A 25,936-nucleotide genomic window follows, 5' to 3' on the forward strand; every position below is an offset into this window, starting at 1 on the left:
GCGTGCACGCGTGTGCAGTACTACCATTACCATGTCACTCACTCCACTTTAAATTTTATTCTCTCATCTCTCGTCAAAGGCCAGCCAGAAGGAAGCGGAAGATGAGGGGAAGGATGTGTGTATGTGAGAAAATACCATTATGAGCTGTAGGTCTCGCCAGGCTCCACCCAAGGAAACCTCCTGGGGTGGAGGGTAGGTGTCGGGTAGAGAGGGGATTCCTGGCCCTCCCCACGCCCCTGGGAGTTTCTCAGGCTCTGGTGGCAGCCACTGCTCCAAGCCATCTTGAGATATTGTGAGTGGAAGCAGAAAGGATCAGCCCGGGAAGCCCCGCAGACCCTGCATCGGCCTTGCAGGCCCGAGGGCAGGTGTTCATTCTTTGCGGGGGTTGGGGGGCGGCAAGCACCGGCGTGGAAGGAGGTGAAGGGCCCAGGGCCCAGGGCCCAGAGAGGCTTTCCGGGACACCTGGCCTTTCCTGCCTGGGCCTCTCCAGAGATGCTCAGGCTGCCCAAGGTCCCAGCAGAAGGCCTGCCTGATGGCCCTGCAGAGAGGGCCCAGGACCTTGGAGCCCAAGCATTCCTGTCTCCCAGCTCCCTTCCCCTGCTCTGCTCACGAGCAAGGCCTCTGTCTGCCACTTCTCCCTTCTTGGGCTTCACTCCCCTGCACTGTTCGAGCTCCCACTTCACACTGATCCTTGGCTTAATTCCCAGGTGTGTCTTGCAAGTCTTCTATGGTGGTCACCTTGACTTCCCTCTTCCACAGGGGGACCCCGAGTCCAGCCCCATCGGTGCCCAACCACCCTTGCACAAGCGCTGCACCCACTGCAGGCTCCCCACCTGCCCTCTCTGCCAACACTCCCAGCCCAGGGCTCCTTACATTCGGCCTGGGCGATGATGGAGATGGCAGCCGGTCCGCCCTCGGAGCCTTCCTTGGCTGTGCCTTTGGTGATCACGTCGTTCAGGATCTCCCACTTCCCGCAGAACATGGGGCTCTTCTCCACGGCCTCGAGCTTGTGGACGGAGCTCTGCTTCGTCTCCGTTGCCTGTGTCTTCTCCTTGGCTTTGGCGAACTCCTTCTGCTGTCCGACCGCGGAGCTGGGGGCGCCTGGGCAGGCCATTTCCATCACTGCCATCTCCCAGGCTCACGCTCACCCTGTGAGAGACCACACACAGAGCAGGTCACCCCCAGACCCCGAGGCGCCCAGGTGTCAGGCTTGGGTGGGAGGAGAAAAGCAGGGGGCAAAGGGTCTCTACTTCCTCATGCCACACATAGCTATCCCTCCAAATGTTCCAAATGGCAACCTCACCATTGTTCCACGTGGGGTGAGCCCCCCAGCCCTACTGGCCCCTCCACAGTAAATGGCCCCTCTCTCCACCCCACAAGGGGAACTCCAGCCTGCCTCCTCCAGGAGAGATGTGGACCAACATCTGGGTTGGTTCTTTCTTGCCTTTATGAATAATGGCTGCATCTTTTTCTGTTGTTTGTTTTGTGGTGAACTTTGCTTCCCCAGAACAGGGTGGTGGATCCTGTACTCCAAAACCATCAGTCACATCACTGATTCCGCAGACGCCTTGCTTCGTAGAGGACATGCCTGCACCATCCATGATGGCTCTTCTCCAAGTGGAGAGAACCAAGGTTTTGTTTTGTTCCCTAGCTAGAGGTAGATACATGTATGTATATGTGTGTGTGCACACGTGTGTGTACACAGGCATCCAGATCTGTGTGTGTGTGTATATAGAGAGAGAGACTTGTGTGTACATTTATATAGACATTACGTGCACACACATAAACGAAATCTTGTAAACTGAAAAACCAGCATGCAAATGGCAATACCAGCACTTGGCTCCTTTCACGAGATGCATCTGTTTGTGGCTCTCCAGAAGGAACTGACATGCTTCCTTCTGTAATGTCCAAACTCATTTGCTGAAAACCTCTCCTAAGTATCAGTTTTCTTTCAGGCAACATTAGTAGTGGAATTTATATTAGAGCCCTGGACACCAACCGACACCTCTAGAAATATGAGGACAAAGCGCAAGACGTCACCTCTCTCTGGGCTCCATCTCTACCAGCTCTCCGTTCCCGTAGAGCCAGAGGGGAGAGAGAGCCCACTGTTGTGACAATCTGTGCAAGCAGCACGTGGGCTACGGTTGTCATGGAAGAGAATGGCACCGCCCCGAGGTTGTTACCATTTGGGAGCCTTTTTAAAGACTGGGGCGTGGACTCCCAAGGGCAGGGCCCTTCTGGGTCGTGACTTGCTTGAGACAAAGCCTGAGAAGGCATCAACTGCAGACAGGCCTCTAATAAGTGCTCTCTGATGGCAGCCTGGTCCTAAGGCTGTTACTAACAGATGCGGTCTTCCCTGCGGTAGCTCCATTCATCCCGGATCACTCCTCCATCTGCTCTTGCGCGAGAAAGGCAGACCGTGGGAAGCCGACCCTCCAACACCTCTGACCTTCTGCCGGATCAGGCTGGAAGCTTACAAGAGACAGTGGGATGCTGGGAAACACTAGGCTGAAACCTCCTTTCTACTGCGTCTGCCTCACCACAGTGGCTACGAAAGGCTGAGTCAGCTTGACTGGGGTGTGGGTGTGGGGGTGCCTTCAAGGGCCTTCTAGCTTTGAACTCAGCAGCTCCAGCTTTCAGCCTGGATGCCTGGGTGTGGTCCTGCAGGCCCGAAGCTCAGGAGGCTGAATGGGTGGCCTCATTGTTTCTTGATGACCTTAAGAAGTCTAAGGGGTGTTCTGACTTCAATTAGGTGAAAGCCCTGCAAGGCAGGCTGTTTCACTTGTAACCATACTGTCATCCCAGCCCACACCTCCACAGCCCCTTCCATCTCCAAAAAGGACTTGATCCAGGGCCTAGAGTAGGGCCCACCTCTCTCAGCCTCTTTATAAGGGAAATGAGATCTTAAAAACAGACCCCAAGGCCTTCAAACCTAATAGTATTAGAAGCGTGCCTATAGGGACATTGCTTTAATCGCCTCATTAAAAAAATTTTTTTTGTTTATTTGGCTGCACTGGGTCTTAGTTGCAGCATGCGGGCTCCTTTAGTTGTGGCATGCATGTGGGATCTAGTTCCCTGACCCTGCATTGAGAGCACGGAGACCGCTGGACCACCAGGGAAGTCCCTCTCCTCACTTTTATTTGAAGAATTGCAGGCTTAATTAGGCGGAGACTTGCCCCAGATCACCCAGCCTGTGTGGGGCAGTGCGGGGCCAGACCTAGTGGGCTGTGCTGCCCACTCCCCAGTCCCCTGGGCTGCAGGCAAACACAAGGAGGAAAGTCGTGGTCCTCCCCAGGCAGAAGGCTTCTGAGGGTGAGAGGTGGTGTTGCCTGTGTAGAGCAGAGTGGGGCATAGATGAAACAGCCGGTGCCAGCTGCATGGCGGAATCAAAGGGTGATGCTGAGCACTGGGGATGAAGAGAGAGTTTCATCTGACGGTGAGAGAAATGAGGCCAGCAGTCAATCTTGCTCCGAGGGTAAGATCTTAAACCCAGATGTTTAGAGGTCTATAGAGCTACACTCAGGCTCAAGTGGCCTGTCCTGCCTGACACGGCTCATCCTGAGCTGGAGCTCCTCCAGACAGGCTGTGGGGCACCCCCTCCCCCAGAAGCTGCCCTTTCACCTTGGTGGCTAGGTAGGCTCCTGATCCTCCTTCCAGGAGCACTCCAGGCTCCCTTGTCCCAGAGAAGCCGAGGCTGAGGCAGCTGAGCTTGGGGCCTCCTCCTCTGTAGTTCCCTGATGACTCATTCGGCAGCCTATCAGGCAGAGAGAGGAACAAGGCGGCCTGAGAAGCTAACCCAGCAGCTGGCAGCTGAATCTGTGAAGGGCACGGGGAAAACAGGACTGACCCTCACCTCCCAGGGGCACGAAATCTCGGCCCGGGAGCTGTACAGCTTCTCCTGTGTCTGGCTTTCCTGTGCCACATGACCATGACTCAGACCCTCACCGACAGTCTCCAAGTTCAAGAGGCTATTTTCAGGACACTTTGGCCTGACAGCAGCTCTCCGACACATACACACGCTTGCTTCCTCACTCTTCCCCACTTCTACATGGGTTCTGATCTACAAAAAATGGGGTTCTGCACTAAGCCTGGGGCTGCTGATTGGGTGGCCTGCCCAGCTCTGGGCTTCGGTCCCTGGCTCGTTGCCCCAGCCCAGAGCCCCGCAGCTTTGCCCCTTCTCTCTCACTCCTGCAGCTTGTGGGAAGTGAGGACTAAGTGGGAGCCCGTTGTGTCTCTGCCTTTGAAGGCAAGTCAAAATCCTGATCCATTACTCAGCTGGACTCTCTCCACAGCTCCACTCGGGCCCCAGATGCATTCTTCCCTCTGCTCTCTGTATCGGAGCCGAGGACATGAGCAGTGACAATAGCCACACCCTCTCAGCTCACCCACAAGGCTATGAAAACACAAGGGGAAAGGAAAGGGGCAGAACTCATTCAGTATTCTTTCAGGGCCTGATCCACATACACTGCCTATTCTCTCTTCTGTGGTGCCTCTATGACCCCCTGGAGGGATCCGGGGGTAGGAATGAGCGGGATGGTACCAGATTAACCCTGGGCTCAAGCTCAACTCCCTCACCAGCTAGTAAAGATCTTCTGTCCAAGTTGAGGTGTTCTTAATGTGGGTTCAAGGAGGTCTGGGAGCCCTAGACACTATTTTTGTTTTTTTCCAGGGAAGAGGTCCATAGCTTTCATCATATCCTCCAAGGGTCTGACATTCCTCAGAAAGTTGCTCTAGTCTCCCCAGAAGATCGAGGCCAGGGCAAAATGCTTGCTCTGCCTCCACATTTTTACGCCGAGGGAAAGCTCACTAATGTAGTGCCTTCCTACCTCAGTGCAAGTTAGAATGACCACCTCAGATGCACTCGCCCTAGGTCTACTGAATCAGCCACCGGGCACTAGGCCCAGGATCTGTGCTTTTGACAAGTTCTCTGGATGATTCCAATGCCCAGAGGCCAGGGACTGCCATCTGACCCCCGCTCTATACTGTAAGGCTGCACTGTCCAACATGGCAGCCACTAGCCACATGGCTATTTACATTTAAATCAATTCATTTAAAATAAAATTTAAAAATCAGTTCCTCAGTTACACTAGCTACCGTATATGGCAGTGCATACAGAGGACATTTCCATCACTGCAGAAGGTTCTATTAGACAGTTCTCATCTGAGGCTATGATAGCAATGCTTTCTCTGACAGCAAAATTTCTGTTCCTAGGATTCTGGGACAGGAATGGGGTTTAGACTAAATGAGTGCTTGATTAACTGGAAGGTACGAGAATAATGTTTAAAATTTTGATGACAACCTTTCTAAAATGTATCATATTTCAGTTCCCTGTTTTAGTAAGGTCAGTAAAAACACTAGATTAGGAACCACGAGATATGAGGTCAAGCCTTGGAAGCTTTTTTCAAAAAGCAGCAGGACCATTTTTATTAAATGAAATCCACCTCAACCCCCACAATATAAAAGAGCAAGAAATGTGCAACTGCTACGTAATTCACATTAGAAACAGCTGCTCTGCTGAAGAAGGTGGGCAAGGGCCACACATACTCAGCTTCCCTTCATCCACCACAGACCTCCCCAGAATCCTAGGTCTCCAAGAAAAAGAGTCTGAAAACTAGTGGCCTAGGAAACCTTTTGAGGTTCCTTCTAGTTTCCCAAATGCCACTGATTTGTCAGGATTATTTGAGGGCTGGATGACTCCAATTCAGAATGATAATTGTCAATATCTACTAAGCACGGCCATTATTAATGTCAATTTCAGATGTGAAAACGGAGGCTTTAGAGAAGTTCAGTAGCCTGTCAGAACAGTCACACAGGGACAAGTTGCAGAAGTGGGGCTGAACGTGCACTGCTGCCTCCCCAGCCTTCATGCTAAACCTTGAGCAGGCCACGGAGTTTCTTCTCATAGCTTCTTCAGAGCTGCATTGAGGGCTGAAGGAGGTAGAGTACATGCAATGCCAATCACCTTGCCTGGCCAATAGAAGCTCATAAACACCCTCACTGAGACAATGGGACTTCTTTGTTTCAGCATCATACAGCCAAGGTGTCAAGCCTTACCTAAGGCACTCAACACCTTCAGCCTTGATTCTCTGTATATCAAAGAGAAATATAGGGCCATCTTGAAAATGTCCACTGAGGGGCCAGGGCAGACCAGGGCAAATCCCTCTCATGATATTTCATCTGGAAATAAAAACTTGTCCTTCTCTGAATGCCCAGAGGGGACAAATAACAGAAGTAGAGGAACTCAACTTCCTTAATAAGATACTAGTTGAAAACCAATCTCATTCTGACGCTTCCTCTTTTAAGCCTTCAGCTTGCCCGGCTACTAGGCCACATTGGGCCAGCCTCTGCCTATCAAGAACAAGGGGTGTGCAGGAAGGGGAACCAAGGGCAAGCGCTGGGCAGAGTAACCTGGCCAGGCAAAACGGCTATCTGGCCAGGCAGACCCAGAGATCCCCATGTGTTCTCAATTCCAGCTCCCTTTTCTGCCCTGCCTATCCTCCCCAAGCCCCTACCCTCAGCCTCTGCTCCAGCCACACTGCTCCTTTCACTTCCCTGAGCAGGGCAGCAACGGGTGAGCCTGATTCTTTTCTTCTGCTCATCCCGTTCCCTGTAAAGAGTGTCTTCTTCCTTTATTACTATCTGTCCAGATCTCACCTATCCTTTATAACCTATCTCCTCAATGAAACCGTTTCCGGTAGGCTCCCGCATTCACTCAACAGGTATTAAATGACAGTCTCCTAAGTGCCAGGGACTGTCACAGTCACTACCATTCATTAAACATCTTCTGTGTGTTGGGCATGTGCTAGGGGCTTTATCCATGTTATTGATGAACCTCACAGCAACACTGCAACGTTGGTAATATTTTTACAGATGAAGAAACTAAGGCTCTGAGAGGTAAACTGCCTGCAGAAACTAATAAGGCCCAATTTATACAACTAGAGCATCTAACATGGGGTTAGGGCTAAAGGCAGGACACTCCTGGCCCTTTCCCCTGGGACCCAAGGATCCTTAGTTCCTTTCTAGGATAAAAGTTGTTGGCAAAGGTACCTGGAACTTCGGGAACTGAGCAATATTACTACCCATGTGCATATTACTACCCCTATTTTACTCGCAGGATCTGCCCACTGTTGGTAATAATTTCTTAGCCTATGTAGGCAGGAAGGACAAGAACTAAAAATGAGGGGTCTCATCAGTAAGGGCTGGATCACCAATAAATTGGTCAGACTTCTAGTGGAGTTACTCCAGTACGTGTTCCTGGGATGTTACCAGTTTTCATTTGATTAGTTTTAACAGGTCATTTCATTTTCTTAATACAATTAAAAAAAAAATCCACACAATACACAAACACAGCAACAAGAGTTCCAGGAAAGATGGTACTATCTTCAGGGAAAGAAGCACTGAAGGCTGTGCTTTGGCAAGCAGAAAAGTAAACCAGAGAAGAAATGGGATGCAAGAAACAATGGTAGGCATAGGAATCGATACGATATGTTGGTCAATTTAATTAACAATTGAATGTAAAAAAAATTAGTTTCACCCTGAGAAAACCATAATTCAAAAAGAGACATGTACAACAATGTTCACTGCAGCACTATTTACAATAGCCTAGACATGGAACCAACCTAAATGTCCATCGACAGATGAATGCATAAAGAAGATGTGACACATATATACAATGGAATATTACTCAGCCATAAAAAGGAACGAAATTGAGTTATTTGTAGTGAGGTGGATGGATCTAGAGTCTGTCACACAGAGTGAAGTTAGTCAGAAAGAGAAAAACAAATACCATATGCTAACGCATATATGTGGAGTCTAAAAAAAAAAAGGAAAATGGTACTGATGAACCTAGTTGCAGGGCAGGAATAAAGACATAGACATAGAGAATGGACCTGAGGACAGGGCGTGGAAGGGGGAAGCTGGAGCGAAGTGAGAATAGCATCAACATATATACACGGCCGAATGTAAAATAGTTAGCTAGTGGGAAGCAGCAGCACAGCACAGGGAGATAAGTTTGGTGCTTTGCAATGACCTAGAGGGGTGGGATAGGGAGGATGGGAGGGAGGCTCAAGAGGGAGGGGATATGGGGACATATGTATGCATATGGCTGATCTACTTTGGTGTAAAACAGAAACTAACACAGTATTGTGAAGCAATTATACTCCAATAAAGATCTATTAAAAAAAAAGAATTTAATCTACATAAGCACATATGGTCTACATTAAAAAAATTATTTTATAATGTAAAAGAGAAACAGAAATAACTTGCTCATTTTACCACTAAAAACAAAAACTACATTTGATAGCCATGAACATTTCGCCAAATAGAAAATGTCCAAGAACAGATAGATGAAACAAACAAATCAATGGAAAGTATTTCTCAAACAGACTAAAATTATATGTGATTAAATGAGGAAACTTTTAGATTGAACAATATGAAGTCATCATTTTTATAAGTCAAAAATAGTAAACAATCCAGTAGTTTTACATTTTTCTATCAAATATATAGGATGGTTTCTACATTATACAAGCCTTTGGGAAAATAGCAAAAATAAAGAAATTTTAAAATCTCAAAAAAAAATTAGTTTAGGGCTTCCCTGGTGGCGCAGTGGTTGAGAGTCCGCCTGCCGATGCAGGGGACACAGGTTCGTGCCCCGGTCCGGGAAGATCCCACATGCCGCGGAGCGGCTGGGCCCGTGAGCCATGGCCGCTGAGCCTGTGCGTCCGGAGCCTGTGCTCCGCAATGGGAGAGGCCACAACAGTGAGAGGCCCGCGTACCGCAAAAAAAAAAAAAAAAAAAAAAAATTAGTTTAAAGCACTTTAAAACATTAAGTTTTCAAGTCAGACAATCAGGATTTTAAAAGATCCCTCTAGATGCTAACTAAAAGAGACAAAACAAAATTATACAGAAAGATTGAGAACAAAGGATGCAAAGAGATATGCCAGGCCAATACTAACCAAAAACATTTAATGTTAATATCAGACCAAATACTTAAGACAAAAAGATATAACAATCACTTATATGCATGCAACAAGGAGCCTCTAAATCCAGAGACTTGTGGCAGCTTGAGGCTTTCTGGATGAGTAAGGTCTTGCCTTCGGAGTGTCCTGTCACACTGCAGAGAACTGCAGGATCTTATAACACAGAATTCTTTGAACATGTATTGGTCTGCTGGGTATAGGGGCTTTGCTGAGCACTGGGTGTACGCTGAGAAGATGCAGCAGCCCATTGAGGAGCTTACAGTCTACTGGGGAAAGAGACAAGTAGTCTCTTACCACACAGAGATGCAATGACAGCACAGACACATAGCAGATGCAGTGGGAACACATGGAGGGACAGCTAGCCCAGCCTGGTGGGGATCAGGAAAGGCTTCTTAAAGCAGGTGACACCTGGGCTGAGTCTCAAGGGGTGAGTGAGAAGTTCCCAAGAAAAAAGGAGAGGGTATTCCAAGTAGAGGGGATGGCAAAAGTTAAGGAACAGGGGTGAATCTATGTAGGAATCACAAACAGCTTGAAGTTGTTGGTGAGCAAAGCTTGTTGAGAGCTGCAGGAGATGAGGTTGCCTGTGGAGTTCAGGTACCAGATCATGGAATTGTGCTTGGTCCTGATACACCCCCAGGGGTGAAATTCTCAGAAGAGTGAGAGGCGTCTAATTCAGGGGCAGAGTTCCAGATGGAGGAACCTACAGTGTAAGGGCAGATGGTGGATGCCGGGCATTAAATGAAAATCCTGCCATTGGGACAGAACCCTCCACCACCTGCCCAGCCTGGGCTGATAAAATCACAAGTTACAGGCCTCTGGAAGGCTTGCTAATTTCCCCTTCGGCAGAGAAAGGGAGTGGGCACTGGGACCTAGAAACAGACATCGGAAGAAGGAGCACCCTGAGTGAAACGCAGCTGGAGGAATCTCAACACCTGCCTCCTCGCCAGCTTGAGGTCTGCTTCCCAGGAGAGCAAGTTCTGCATAAGCATTTCCCATTAAAGAGGATATGAAATGTGAATGTAATACATTAATCATTAAAATCTTACAGGTCAGTTATAAAAAAGAAACCTGTCACGCCCACAAAACTCAATCTCACTGCCAGTTCCATAGGTCAAACTGCCAGGTAGATGAAATGTATGGAATAAAATTTATGACCATCCCTAATTTCCACCACACATCAAGGGTAACCAGCTCTGTCTGTCATACAGAGTGAAGTAAGTCAGAAAGAGAAAAACAAATATCATATGCTAACACATATATATGGTATCTAAAAAAAAAAAAATGGGGCTTCCCTGGTGGCGCAGTGGTTGAGAGTCCGCCTGCCGATGCAGGGGACACGGGTTCGTGTCCCGGTCCCGGAAGATCCCACATGCCGCGGAGCGGCTGGGCCCGTGAGCCATGGCCGCTGAGCCTGCGCGTCTGGAGCCTGTGCTCCACAAAGGGAGAGGCCACAACAGTGAGAGGCCCGCGTACCGCAAAAAAAAAAAAAAAAAAAAAAAAATGGTTTTGATGAACTTAGGGGCAGGACAGGAATAAAGACGCAGACGTAGAGAATGGACTTGAGGACACGGGGAGGGGGAAGGGTAAGCTGGGACGAAGTGAGAGAGTGGCATGGACATATATACACTACCAAATGTAAAATAGATAGCTAGTGAGAAGCAGCCGCACAGCACAGGGAGATCAGCTCGTTTCTCTGTGACCATCCAGAGGGGTGGGATAGGGAGGGTGGGAGGGAGACACAAGAGGGAGGAGATATGGGGATACATGTATATGTATAGCTGATTCACTTTGTTATACAGCAGAAACTAACACAACATTGTAAAGCAATTATACTCCAATAAAGATGTTAAAAAAAAAAAGGTTAACCAGCCCCACATGTGCAGGAACACCGCTGTCTACAGGCCCTTTCAAATGTTTAAGACACGAAGTCACCGCACTATTCTATTAGCACAGGCCTTACCCACTTCCAGCTTCTCCCTGACCCCTCCCATCTCACAATGAGGCCACGCTAATCTTAAATCATGATGTCCTTAAGATAACCTCAAGCTCAAAGACATCTGTTGGCTGTGCACTGCTTACGGGTCTGGTCCCAACTCTGTGGTCCATAATCTGTCTTACCACTGTTTCCTTAAACACAGGGTTTGGCTCTGGCCAGTCTGATCTCTCAACACCCCGCTGGCTACTCAGATCTACAGGTCTCCGTGTGTGCTTCGTCCTTGTGTGGGCCGTGCTGCACATCCTGCTTGTCCTTCCCAGGCGAAGCTCAGGCCTTCCACCTCCAGGAAGTCCCCGCTGATAGCACCTGGTCTCCTTACTCTCCTCACCCTCACTCCCTTTACTCGTTAAATAAAATAATGTAGGTGAAAGAACTCTAAATGTGATAAATCATCATACACCAAGGGAAGATAGCCATTTCTTGTGCGCACAACTCCATAATTGCAATCTAGGAGGTATGGAGCAGATAGAAATATGGGAAAAGATGTACAAAGACGTTCAGTGTATTGTTATAATAGTAAAACACTGAAACAAAAACGTCTAATTACACGGGGAGGATAATTATTAAATAAGTCATAGTACATCCATTAAAAATGCTTACAAATAATATTTAACCATATGGAAAAATGCTTATGGGATACAACGTTAACAGAAAAAGGATACAGAATTATATCTAAGGTATGATCCCACCTAGCATGTGTCTGTATATTTTATCAACATTTATAAAAATGCAGACACCTAGCACAGACATGCAGCAATGGTTCTCCCTTGGTGGTGGTAATATTCTTTATACTTTTCTAATTTTTCCACATTTTTTACAGTGAGGAAGTACTACTTTTCCCAGTCTTCATTTTTCAACAGATGTTTCCAAATGGTAAAAATAAAATACAGAAAGGATAAACAATGAGAAATATAAGTCCCTCCCACCACTCCCTCATTCTTCTGAGGGGATCCCCATTACCAGTTTCTTACATATCCCTCCAGAGATGTTCTCTGCGAGGTATTACTTTTACAGTGAAAACAAGCTATAACTAAAATAAGGTCTCTTGGTATGGGATGAGAACTTAGGAGGCGTCTGGTCCACATCTGTGACTGGGGCTTCATAAATACGTGACGACTGCTTCCTCACCCCGCACACACACACCACACACACAGGAAACCTTGCCAGAAACTTGGGGGCTGTTCAGTGAGTTCTGGCAGCAGGGCCGCTAAAACAGAAGCTGGAGATGGGTAAGCTTGTCCCTCCTGGTTTTGGTTTTCATTTCACTCTCTTTCTAGTTTTCCCTGGGGGACTGTGAGTTTCATCCGTTGGGACTCAAGAAGCAGGAAGGTGCTCAGCGATCGCTGTGCCAGCCGTCCTCAACTCTGATGGCCAGTGCTTCCCTGCTTTTACTTTATAACCATCCAATGACAAGTGTATGCAGCAGTGAAGATGCTGGGTAAGACATGCTCGTGGGCACAAGTGGCCCCATAAAGAGTGGGAAATAGCAGAACTGGACCTGAGAGAAAACCACTGGCCCCTCGGTGGCTGCTGATGTCAAGGGGTAGGATCTGAGGGCTGGTCCCAACCCGGGGAACCTGAAAGAGGCAAGGGTTTCAGGCTAGTATATCTGACACTGCTTCCTTGTATATCTGACACTGCTCTTTCTTTTAAAAAAAAAGAAAAAAATTATTTTGTTTTCAAGTACAAATATAATACTTGTTCATTATAAAAAATTAAACAATACAAAAAGTGTATATATTAAAAAAAAAAAATCCCTGCACCATTCCCTTCTCCCTGCAATGTTAGAAACAGGTTTGGTGTAAACCCCTCTAGTTCCATTACTGTACATATACGAACATAGAGTTTGGGACTTTTTTTTTTTTTTTTTTTTGCGGTACGCGCGGGCCTCTCACTGTTGTGGCCTCTCTCGTTGCGGAGCACAGGCTCTGGATGCGCAGGTTCAGCGGCCATGGCTCACGGGCCCAGCCGCTCCGCGGCATGTGGGATCTTCCCGGACCGGGGCACGAACCCGCGTCCCCTGCATCGGCAGGCGGACTCTCAACCACTGCGCCACCAGGGAAGCCCTGGGACCATTTTTAAAATAAACATAGGATTATACATACATAATATTCTATACGTTGCTTCTTTCACTTAACAATGAATTATGAATACTGTTCCATTTCAGTGTATCTAGGTCTATCTCATTCTTTTTAATGATTCCATAAGATTTTATGGTACAGATGTACTATCATTTTCTCACTTTTTCTTCTATGGGTGGATTTTCAAATTGTTTCCATTTTTTATTCTTGTAAGTAATATTGCAAAACAACACCTTTATTCACTTCTTTGTGCGCTTTTCTTTCTTTTTTTTTTTCAGCCGTGCCGCACAGCTTGCGGCTTGTGGGATCTTAGTTCCCTGACCAGGGACTGAACCCATGCCCTCGGCAGTGAAAATGCAGAGTCCTAAACACTGGACCACCAGGGAATTCCCTCTTTGTGCACTCTTACAAGTAACTCTAGGTGGTAAATTGCTGGGATCAGAATTCCTGGGTAACCCTTTTCTTAGTGGGTTAGTGGCCCTTTCTTCTCTCCTGTTTCTATGTGTCGGGGAAGTAGGCAGCATCCATCAGTTAAGCACAGGTGGTTACCAAACACTACACTAGTTATTTGCTAGAAAGACTATCCTTGCCCTCAAGGTGCTTATCTAGTCGGTGCAAATGGGTGGATGGATAAATAGATGATCAAGGAATCTCAAAATGACCTTGAGATCAGAAGGGCCCTGGACATCATTTATTCCAACATAGCACTCAATGATCCTGAGGGATGGCCATCCAGCTACTTAACAGGATGGTCTTGCCATCAGAAGATCTGAGTTTGGGGGCTTCCCTGGTGGCGCAGTGGTTGAGAGTCCTCCTGCCGATGCAGGGGACGTGGGTTCGTGCCCCGGTCCGGGAGGATCCCACATGCCGCGGAGCAGCTAGGCCCGTGAGCCATGGCCGCTGAGCCTGCGCGTCCGGAGCCTGTGCTCCGCAACGGGAGAGGCCACAACAGTGAGAGGCCCACGTACGGCAAAAAAAGAAAAAAAAAGATCTGAGTTTGAATCTGGTGTATAACCATGGGCAGATAACGTAATCTGAGACTCAGGTATCTCATCTGTTAAATAAGGATCCTCAAACGTACATAACAGGATTTTACAGGACAATTAAACACAAGAAACAATGTTTAAATGCCCAGCAGGGTGCCTGGCACACAGGGGATGCTCTAGAAACATTAGCAGAACCTCCAGTGAGCGGGAAGCTGTTACAAGATGAGCAGTCCTTTCCGGGACTGGAAGTGCCAGTTGTTTGACAGTCCTCGCCTGTGCAGAGTTGAAACCACCAGCCAGCAGCCCTAGCGTTGGAAGGAAAGTCTGGAACGGGCACAGTCAAAGGAGGAGGGGAGCATCCCAAGAGCAGGGAGGCAGGAGCGGCCAGCAGGAAAAGGACCACCCATGACAGGGGTGTTGTTTGTTTGTTTGGGTTTTTTTTGGCTTCGCCTTGCATGCGGGATCTTAGTTCCCTGACCAGGGCTTGAACCTGTGTCCCCTGCAGTGGAAGCGCAGAGCCCTAACCACTGGACTGCCAGGGAATTCCTGAGGGGGTTGTTCTTTGAAGAGCATTCTGCACACGCCATCCAGCCTCTCTCTCCTGGCAGTGCCTCTGCTCTGAATGGACTCAAGAGTGACCCACCAGTGCACAATGAACAAGGACCCAGAAGTCCTCGGCACCTAGAGCCGAAATCAGTTGTCCTGTGGACATCTCTGGGTGTTTTCAACAACCTGCTGCTATATGTATACACAGAATTACATGCCGGTTGTCAATAATAATAAAAATAATAATGACAGCTGTTATTGTTTGCTATGTATTAGGTACATTAGGCAATGCTTGCTATGTATTACATGTGTGTTACTTCTTGAATCCTCACAATAACTCTAGTATCATCCCCCTTAGATGGAGGAATAAATTGAGGCTCAGTAGGTCAAGTAATTTTCCCATGGTCACACTGCAAGGAAGTGGCAGAAAAGCAGGATTTGCACGTGGGACTCTTTTATGTCAAAGTCCATACTCTTAACCATGACACTGAATCCATTTTCAAACGATTCAAGCTTTAAAAATTGGGACCCAAATGCAGAAGCTGCCACAAGCCAAAGGTTTGTTAATGAGAAACCCAGGGACTGACCCAGGAGGAAGCATCTCAGTTAGGAAGCATAAACACAGCCAGCCTCTGTTTTGGAAAAAGCAACTTTAAAATGGCAATGGGGATCAGAGACTCCAAGCATGTGGCAGGCCTGTGTTCCTTAGCCCACCCATGCCCAGCACAGCTGGACCCATCCCAGGGACCGACAGTATGAAAACGTTCAAATTCACCATTCATTTTACATATAAAGCCTGGCTCCAGGCTTCTTGAGCCTATTTTACTGTTTTTTGTTTTTGTTTTTAATAGCAAAGCCTCGAGCATCAGTTACTAAATTCATAAACACGGTTATTACTTTGTCTCCAGGCCCTGATATAGGGTATTGTATACACTTTAAAAGTGAAGTATTACAACGACATTTTCAATTCAACTTTCAAATCCTTTGCATGAGGAGAGCCAACAGTATATAGAAAAGATGCCACTGGGGCATCACTGATCCACAGAGGCAGTTATGCAGGAGAATGGGGGGGCGGGGTAGTATTGAGAAAAACCTCAACCACTTCATTTTCTACAATACACAGCAAGGAATTTTTAATGTATGTTATATACAAAAGTTTCATAGGATCACTGAAATCTGTAGGTTGGCGTATTTTGTGTAACTGAATATTCTGATTAAGTGGGGCTGCAGCATGTACCACTCAATAACGATCAGTTTCCGAAGATTATAGTGCAGTTAACTGCCCTCAACACTAAAATCGTGCCAAACACAACCAGCTTTCTTTGATGAGTCAAAATGTACTTCTGGATCTTGCCAAGCCTTGAGGTCATCATTGCAAGCAAGGTCTGCTTGTGAAAAACTTTTCCTTATTTAACTTTTCAGATTGGATTCTGAGCAAGGAGCAGTTCCCTGGGCTATGGTCAATCCTGCTGCAACACAACCACTTCCCTCCTCTGTTGGTTGGTAACTCTGCTTTTCACAGGTGGGACTGGCTTCAAGCAGGGTCTACCTGTTTTCGGAGATGGAGAAAGACGGGCTCAGCCTCTTTGGAAGGCAAGAGGCTTCAAGTTCATTGTAGTTATTAGTGACTGGTCCTGAAATTGAGGAACTAGTTTGAGGAACTTCAGAATAAACAAGAAACCCAAACAACTTGGCTTTCCACAGAAGGCTTCCAACATATAGGGGTAAATGGAAGGAAGTACACAGTCCAGCTCCGCCCTTTAGCAGTGGCACCCTGATCATGGCCTCGTTTCAGATGCTGCCCTACACATCCTTTGACAGACTGGCCTGAGTGAGCAGCTTGAGTACATGTCCCTTTCAACACAGGGTCACATTCTTGTCCTCCTCCAGGAAGGGAGGAAAGGGTTTGGGACCTGTGGTATGACAGGGAATGTTCGCAGATGATCTCTGGAAGGCAGACTCTTTATTTATATTTTTATTATTATTTTTAAAAAGTTTTATTTTTGGCTGCGCTGGGTCTTCATTGCTGCGTGCGGGCTTTCTCTAGTCGTGGTGAGCGGGGGCTACTCTTCGTTGCGGTGGGCGGGCTTCTCATTGCGGTGGCTTCTCTTGTTGCGGAGCACGGGCTCTAGGCGTGCGGGCTTCAGTAGTTGTGGCACGTGGGCTCAGTAGTTGTGGCTCGTGGGCTCTAGAGCGCAGGCTCAGTAGTTGTGGTGCATGGGCTTAGTTGCTCCGCGGCATGTGGGATCTTCCCGGACGAGGGCTCGAACCCATGTCTCCTGCATTGGCAGGAGGATTCTTAACCACTGTGCCACCAGGGAAGTACCTCCATTTCTAATCTTAATTGGCAATAGCATCCTCATTTGAGGCTGGCAAAGCCCCCTTCCTCCCAAGCCTCCCACCTATCCCTAGTATTGACCAGGACTAATTCCGTTCTGATAAAAGGAAATGTCGCAGTCAGCAGAAGGTGGGTGGTGGATCTCAGATACAACAGCTCTTTGCACTTATGGGGGCCACCATCTAGATGTGACATCAAGCTTTGCCCACAAGAAAGAGCCTCTTCACTGCGAGGAGCTGGACGGATCCCGAGGGAATGATGCCCAACTATTCTGGGTCTTCTGGCTACCTGCACACCACAGGTAACACAACAGGAGAAAGATGCAGAGGAGCTTCTTGGTGCCCAGTGGGTTTGTAGCCCCACAATCAATCATTCATAGCTACTAAAGACCCACTTTGGGTACGATACTGCCTGGTGAGGTAGGACAGTGACCTACAGGTATAGGCAACCTTTGAGACTTCTGGGTAACCCTGCCCAGAATTGTATTTTCTTATCAACCTTCACCTCCTTTTGGTTACACGAACCTCATGGTACAAGAGAGTGTCAAGTAAGTAGATTTCCGTTTAGTTTTTCTTAGACTCAGAGCAGCTGCCGCTTTGGCTCCACCCTCCCCAGGTCTGGCAAAGCTTGAAGAAAGGCCGGGAGTGATGGGATTGGGTGTGGATATATAGGAGAAGCTAGTTAAAAGATACAATTCCTACTCCAGGAGTAGTTCTTTTGTTCAAGGAGCAGCACAGCACAGTGCAAAGAGCCTGGACTTTAGTTCAGATTCTGCAATTAACTAGCCGTGTGGCCTAGGGCAACTCAGCTTCTTGGGGTCACCATTTTCTCATTTGTAAAACAGAGCACACAAACGGTTATGATCATTTCCAGGCTATAACTCAAAGAGCTCTTTCTTGACAGAGTGGTTCAGGCCTAAGGTCACTCAGCCATGCCCACCCAAAGTGACTGCTGGCTAGTCCAGATGGATGAGGTGCGGGTAGGGGGCCTGGAAGGGAGCCTGCAACAGATAAAGGAAACAAGGTAATACTAGCTCTTCCCTGTGGCTTCAGTGAAGTCAAGCCCACCTGGTGGGGTGATCTGGACATTGCTTAGAGGTCCTTGACCCTCAGCAGTCAAGTTCAACACCAACTGCACTGGTCTAGAACACAGAGTCCGAACAAACTCTTTGCCTTGAAGGATACCTGGCCACGGCTTTAGTGGTAAGAGGGTCAGAAGGCACAGCACCCAAAAACCAGGTGGAAGAGATGGCTCAGGAGTTCCCTCTGCCGCTTCTTTCTTTTCTTTTCTTTTCTTTTTTTTTTTTGCGGTACGTGGGCCTCTCACTGTTGTGGCCTCTCCCATTGCGGAGCACAGGCTCCGGACGCGCAGGCTCAGCGGCCATGGCTCACGGGCCCAGCTGCTCCGCGGCATGTGGGATCTTCCCGGACCGGGGCACGAACCCGTGTCCCCTGCATCGGCAGGCGGACTCTCAACCACTGTGCCACCAGGGAAGCCCTCTTTCTTTTCTTTTTAAATAAATATATTTATTTTATTTTTGGCTGTGTTGGGTCTTCATTGCTGCGCGTAGGCTTTTCTCTAGTTGTGGTGAGTGGGGGCTACTCTTCGTTGTGGTGCGCGGGGCTTCTCATTGCAGTGGCTTCTCTTGTTGCGGAGCACGGGCTCTAGGCGTGTGGGCTTCAGAAGTTGTGGCACGCGGGCTCAGTAGTTGTGGCTCGCAGACTCTAGAGCACAGGCTCAGTAGTTGTGGCACACGGGCTTAGTTGCTCCATGGCATGTGGGATCTTCCCAGACCAGGGCTCGAACCCGTGTTCCCTGCATTGGCAGGCGGATTCTAAACCGCTGTGCCACCAGGGAAGCCCTGCGCCTTCTTTCTGAGTCCAAACACTGGCTCCAGAAGTATGGCAGGCTCAGAATTCCAAAGTCTCCTGAAAGCCAGGGTTGAATCTAGCCTTCCTAATCACTGGAACTCTTCAGAGCCTCCAACTCAGGTGGCGAAAAGGAAAGCAGGTAGAAAAGGGTTCCCCAAAAGGCCTTTTACACCAAAGTATGGTATGTATCTCTCTGCTTTTTGCCAAGGGGTTTCCCAGCTCCCTAGAGCCAAAGCTCCCCTCCTGCTTCTTTGTTGACTCTCACTGCAAGTGGGCTATTTTCCACCCTCAAGGTGGCTGGACTCAAGAGTGCAGTGACACTGCTGATCTGGGCTCTGTGCCGGGTCCACATGAACCCCCTGCCGGGGGATCCATCTCTCTGTCAGTCCACAAGCCCCGGGAGCCTTCGGTTTGCTTCCTTACCCCTGCCTCCAAAGCCCTTGGACCGAAATGAACATGATCTTTGGCAGAGGGCTTCTCAACAAGGTCTGTTCAAGACTTCCTCTGCGACTGAGCTGGGGAATAAATCGCCTGTCACCTACACCCCTGCAAGGGTGACTCACCTTCCAGAGAAAGTGCTCTGCTCACCTAAGCAAAGCTGCCTGGAAAATGACTAAGGCGCCTATCAAATGCACCCTGTGGGGCCGACCAGTTACCGAGCTGGGCCCAGACACACTCTGCCTCTCACCTCCAGCCTGAAGTGAAGTGTGGAGCTGCCACTCCAGATCTGCTGGTTTCATTTTCATCTGAACTGAGCTCCACACGAGGCTTGACATCCGGTAATCTATTTTTTCTAAAAACTAAGTTCACTTTAGAAATGACTCTTTGGCCACGAAGGCAGCTTCCCCAAGAGAAAACAAAATGTTATTTAAAGGCAACGTCAGCCTGGTGGGAGCCTGTATTTTTGTTTTGTATTAAGAAGGGGAAAAAAAAGAATTTAAAATATAATGTGAAACTGGTTTTTTTCTTGGGTGATTTAAAGGGAAATCTGCAAGTCCCTGACTGCGGATCCAGGGCCCCCAGACTGGCAATAAGTCGACAAAGCGTAGTGAGCTGAGGCTGCCACATGGTGGTGGGAACCTTGCCCCACAGAACCCAGGTTTCTCAGAGAAGAATGAGTCCTTGCTGACTTATATTCTACACAGTGTTTTCCTTTTGTTCCCCTCCAGAGTTAAGGCTAGGACTTCGCTGCACGGGGGACACAGGACGGCCCTAGAGAGGCTCAGCTCTGCCTCTTGCTCAGAGTCCTGGGAGGGCCGAGGGTGGCCAAGGGTTAGGTTCGCCAACTCTGACCAGGCGGAGCCGGAGCTTTTTTAGACTCGTTTGGAGGGTGGTAAGGGCAGGAAAACCTGACAGCTAAACCCTCTAGACAGAAGAAATGTCCCCCAGGAGGTCCTGCTGAGAAAATGACTGCCCTTATCAGGCAGTGTGACCCTTCCTGACATCATCTTACAGAAAACAGGTCTAGTCAAAGTGTTAATCGGCAACTACTAGTACTGCGATTACTACTACAACCACCATCAGCAGTTATAGCCATTGTGTCCTATGACTTATTCTGTGCCAGGCACCAAGCTCAGCACTTTACATACATTCTCTCCTTTTCTACTGAAAACAACACCACGAAGTATTTACAGACGAGGCACCCAATGCTTAGAGAAGAGAAGTGATTTGCCACAGGCAGACAGTGGCAGACCTGGACCTGACCCGACAGCCTAAACCCCCAAGTTGGATATGAAGATGCCGTGGACTTGCTCTACCGCTCCTGGCAAATCACTTGACCACTCTGCTTTAATTTCTGCATCTGTAAAATGGGGATAAGCAGACTCGCCCAGAGGATGCTCTATTCATCTTTTAGACTTTCGTTAATAATAATTATTATGGACAATCAATATCAATTAATAATTAATTAACACTTATTAATTAATACTTGTTAACATAAATAGATAAATAAAGCAGCTACCCTGGTTTAGTTATATTCAAAACTGACCTGTTTTGGAAAAAAAAAAGAAAACAACTTACCCTTTCATGAGTAAGTTAGTAGAAGAGGCAGTGAACTAGATATCAAGAAACGTGGGTTTAGCTTCTAGGCATGACACTGATTTCCTGAGTAATCTCATCCCCTTTATTTCCTTACTAGGCCTCACATTCCTGATCTTTTGTCTCTGCCTCTCTTTACGGGAGTATTGTGAGAAAATACAGAAAATAGCCACTAAGTACCATTACTCTGGATGCCATACAATTTCAAGGGATGTATGTCAGGAGGATAAGAGATTAAAGGGTATAAAATAGCAAGGGAAAGGGGATCTTAGTTTTTTTTTTAATTCAAGTATAGTTGATTTACAATGTGTTAATTTCTGGTGTATAGAAAAGCGATTCAGTTATACATATATATATTCTTTTTCATATTCTTTTCCATTATGGTTTATCACAGGATATTGAATATAGTTCCCTGTGCTATACAATGGGACCTTGTTGTTTATCCATTCTATATGTAATAGCTTGCATCTGCTCACCCCAAACTCCCAATCCAATCCCGCCCCCCCACCTTGGCATCCACAGGAAGGAGATCTTTTAAACTACTGATAGAGTACAAAGAAGGGTGCACAGGCTTCTGAGAAAAAGTGACTTTTCTCTGCATTGTCACTCAGGCAGTAAGACAAGGCCAGAACTGAAGACCTCAAATGCAACATACTTCAGTGTCTCGCTCAGCTCAACTGAAATGTTCTACCACACGATCTGCCCTATGTTTGGCCTTCCATTTCTAATCTACTGCTTTCAACATTTCAGTCAGCATCACCAAGCAAATGCAAAGCCTTCACACGTGCATCACTCTAAACGCTCACCTAGTCCTTGAAGGTGCTCAACCCCCGTTCCTTTCCCTGCTGAAGGATCTCAGGCATGCGGCGGCCAGAGAGGCTGGCTTATCCTTAAAGCTCCCTAAATCCACTGACAGGGAACTGTCCCCCTTCCCGCCAATTTCACGCTGGTGCCATCAAAAGTGCCCATAAGGCTCAGATGTTTCCAGTTTAACTGAAATACTAAAATGGGGCAAACAGGAAGCATCAGACACAACTGCGGTAGTGACTTATTAATCATGAAAGCAGAATTTTAGTTGCATTTTAACCTTTTGCCAGGAAAAAAAAAAAAACACCTCTGAGATGATGGAAGCCATTGGTACAAAAGATGCTGCCTATGTGTGTATCAAGCTGACTTACACTTTTGATTTAGGACTGAATTTGGTTTTAAGATTTCTTAATTACTCTCCCAGAAAAAAACATGTGTCAGGTCAACCAACATGAATCTCTCAGCTCTTCATCAAGGCAGGCAGGCCTGTTAGGAAAGCTCATGTGCTGCCCATAGAGACAGGAAAAAAATAGGAAATTAAAAGTGACTTTGCAGGCCAAAGTGATAGGACACTCTTAAGAGGGTGCCAACAATGAGGAAAACAGCTCTGAATCGGGCTTTACCTCTTTCACGTATCTACAGGTCTCTCACCAGACCCTGGTCAGGGTGAACTGTTACCACGCACCAAACAAAATCACAACAGCTGCCTGGAGTTGGACAACCAATCAGGGCAGGCCTGCTTCTCAACATTAAGTGATATACAAACACTCCAGGCAGGTCACAATGGAGTCAGTGTTCAACAGGAGAACCAAAATGAGGAACCAAACCTCTGTCTGTTGAGGCGAAATGGCCAACCAGACATTTTTGTTTAATAGATGAAGGCTCATTTGGCAGGGTCTCTGTGGTGCCGCTCCCACAAACTCTAACTGACAATACCAGGGGCGAAAAACCCCCTTCAGAGCTAACTGCTCCTTATACTCTGAAAACGGTCAGAAGGCGACCTAAAGCTTGGCGGCTTCCCGCTGTCTGATTTCACAAAAGTGCTGGAACATATACCTGGGTATATATTTCTAAAATTAAAGTCAGAGACTAGTACTTTTACTTTGAGGCCTTCTGAGAAGTTCACCACACCCTTCAAAATAAACGAGGATGTCCTCAAGGTGTCTCAAAATCTCACATGTCTGGCATTGCTGCACCAAAGGAACTGACTTTGACATCACTTAAAAAACAGCAAGAGTAAATCCAAACACTTTGTAAGACAAGCACCTGTTCTCTCATGTTAAAAGCATAAATACCCCAGCGAACACTTCTCCCTCTGTCCTGCATCTTAAGTCCCATAATGTGGTCCTGGTCCAGGGTAAGGAGCCTGGGAAAGACCCCAGTGGCCCAGGTTCAAGTCTTCACCCTGAGTCCTAGCTATGAGGCATTAGGCAAGATCTATTTACACCCCCGGCCCCAACAAACACACACCTGCCTCAGGTGCCTCACCTCTAAAGCAGGACAATACTATCTTATCACACAGACATCTGAAGGAAAAAGGAGGTTGCAGGTATGAAGATACTAAGTAAAAAAACACATCACTAATGTTAAGATACTATCTCCCTCTCATCTTTCAGAAAGACCATGTTTCTAGTCAAGGGGTTTTCAACATTTTTCCTGGAATAAACTTCAGACTTCTATTTTGTATTAGGCCCCACCTCTCATCATTTAGCTTCATCTGCTTTTCAAGTTCTTAATCAAGGGACAGGTACTCACCGTCCCCCAGTTAAAAAATAATAATTTTACCATTTACACCACTGATTTCTGTCTCTTTTCTCCATTCATCCCCTAGTCCACCCTTAGGACTGAGAGCAATATTTTAACTTCAATTAGGAAAAATCGGCTTTTTCTGAAGTTACCCAGCACCGAGGAGGTTCCCGGGCAGGTGGGGCTCTCTGTGCCTCACAAGTGGCCTCCTTCTGCCTGGTGCCCGGTGGCTGCAGGATGCCAGGGCCACGATGGGCTTCCAAGATGGGATATTTTATCTGAGCCGACAGATAAAGTCCTGAGTGGAGTGGACAGAAGAACTACAGAGGGGTCAGGGAGAGAAAGAGGATATGCTGCGAGTAGCCTGCACTGCCCCGCTGGGTGGCAAGGGCAGGTTCTGCCTCTTCTCCCAGGCTCGGGGTGTGACCCCAGAACTTCCCAGGAAAGGCCTGAGGTTTTCACTGCCCGGACAGGTGGTAGGGCTCACGGACCCGGCGCACCTGGGCGTTAGGCACCTTCCGCCCGGTGCCGAGGTGAGCCCTCATCCTGGGGGGCATCCAGGGAACAGAGCAGGAGGGGCAGGCCCGGCGGTGGGGCAGCTTGGCGCGGAGGAACAAGGATGTTGGAGAAGGGGAAGCAAGGCGTCCCTGCGCGCGCTTCGGCCGAGCGTGTGGCCTGCGGGTGTGCTGGTTGAGCACGGCGTGAGACCGTGGCCCCGGCAGCGTGCGTGAGGGAGCGCCGGCGGCCGGCCGCCAGGGCCGAGGGCCCGCGCGCGAGTGGGTCCCCCGGCCGCGTCGCTGACCCCCACCATTCCGGGGCGGCGGGCCAGGCCGCAGCCCGGCCCCGGGTTGAGAAGCGACCCATCCCCTCTGCCCCTCGCCCCGGGACTCGCTCCAGTCACCTACCGGCCGAGCGCCGATCTCCCCCACCAGCGAGTGTCACGCTCCGCTCGCCCACGATCTCCCGCCGCCGGTCGCCGACCGCTGCTCTCAGGGCCCACGGTCGCCCCGCCCCGCCTCGGGCCCCGCCCCCTCACCGCCTTCCCGGCCATCCCCGGGGCCACGCCTCCGCCGGCGGCAGCAAATTTGCCTCTCTTCGCGCCTCCTTGCTTTGGCCTCACCTAGACCCTTGGCCCCGCCCACTCCTCCAATCTAACCAATGAGACAGCGCGTCCCAGCCAGTTCTGTCCTACTGCCCCAAGCAACGATTGGTTAACGAGGCCTCGTTTCCAGGAATGGGCACTATTTCCGGACAGTGTTTATAGAGAAGAGATCGCTGGGCTGACGGATCGACAGAAGGCGGAGGCGGTAGGGGTGTTGGTGTAACTACACATGCGCGCTCGGCTTCTGGCAGTCTTCAGGGTTGCTTTCTTCTGGAGGTTACGGGAAGGAAGGGTGAGCGTGCGCATGCGTGGGCCCCCCTCCCCAACCTAGGACCTGGTTACCTAGGAGACGGCGAGGCGTGCTCTCTCTCCAGGCTTTGGTTGTGTTTCCTCTTTGCTCCGGGCCGTAGCGGCTGAGGCAGGTGTGTTGGTTGTGGAGGGAGCGGGGCGGGGCAGGGGTGTGTATTTAGAAACACTTATATTGAGCACTTGCTGTGAGCCTGGTGCTGTAGAGTCTCTGAGGATAAGATAGGTTCTAGTGCCTGCCCTCGAGGAGGTTGGGGGGCTAAAGGCCTACGCAGGTCAGACCTGTGTGTTGAAACCCAGGTCTGGTGAGAGCGTGCGGCTGGCGTGGTGCAATCCCTTTCCACAGCCAGAGAAGCAACGTGGTGTGAGCGCTGCGTGAAGCATCTCCTCGCTGGGTTTACAGGTTATGGAGCCAGAAAGAAGATTAGAGCTTTACTTATTTAAAAAAAGGACTTGGAGTCTGGATATGCACCAAGGTGTCAACAATGCTTTTCTCTGAATGGTGGGTGGGGGTGGGCGTTGGGGAAGGGGTAGGGGAGGTGCTTAAGGGAGGTATGGATATTTTTTCTTTTCTAACTTTTGCTTTTCCATATTTTCCAGCGTTTCCACAGTGAGCTTGTATTTTATTTATAATAAAGAAAATATTTCCACGCTTAAAAAAAGTTTGCAAAATAAAAGATATGCCCCTACCTGGGCACCCCACCCCAATAAGTGGTCTACAACAGGCAGGTGTGGTAAGTGGCTCTAATGGTACGGGTAAGCAGGCCCCATTCAAGGCTGTCTGGGGAAGTAAGGATCACCCAATCTCTGGAAGTGTTGGAGCAAAGACCTGCTCAGGACCACTTTGCAGACAGTGGTTCATAGCTTGAAGTCTGTTTCTGGAGATCTGCATCCAACAGACATCTTGGTTGTCAGGGGATACGGAAGACCATTTAGGCAGAAAACTTAACCATCTAGAGGCCTCACCCACTCACTCAGGCTATAGATAAGTTTTGTTTGGCTGGCCCAATGTTTTTTTTCAATTGAATTTGAATGCCTTCGAGCAGAGCCTGCAGTTCCTCACAGCCCCAGTCCCCCGTTGTCTTACACTCAACCACTTAACCTATGTCATTTGCCTGGCCACTAAAGTGTTTGCGGTCATG

General features: G+C 48.5%; 1 protein-coding gene across 3 annotated transcripts in view; it reads right to left on the reverse strand.

Moving 5' to 3' along the window:
• MAP3K14 (mitogen-activated protein kinase kinase kinase 14) overlaps nucleotides 1–24,387 on the reverse strand; it is a 43,021-nt gene extending 18,634 nt beyond the window's left edge. For 2 of the 3 annotated variants that reach the window (XM_079903991.1, XM_079903989.1), the window contains exons 1-3: nucleotides 24,292–24,387; nucleotides 3,622–3,754; nucleotides 874–1,149 (exon numbers count right to left, since the gene is read on the reverse strand). In XM_079903991.1, the coding sequence (XP_079760117.1) occupies nucleotides 874–1,129 (256 nt within the window). In that variant the 5' untranslated portion in view covers nucleotides 1,130–1,149; nucleotides 3,622–3,754; nucleotides 24,292–24,387. The remainder of the gene's footprint in view (nucleotides 1–873; nucleotides 1,150–3,621; nucleotides 3,755–24,291) is intronic. The other variant, XM_079903990.1, reaches the window with a different exon arrangement.
• Nucleotides 24,388–25,936: the final 1,549 nt, after the last annotated feature.

This window comes from Stenella coeruleoalba, assembly GCF_951394435.1.
Source record: "Stenella coeruleoalba genome assembly, chromosome: 19".
In the NCBI taxonomy this organism is placed as follows: domain Eukaryota; kingdom Metazoa; phylum Chordata; class Mammalia; order Artiodactyla; family Delphinidae; genus Stenella; species Stenella coeruleoalba.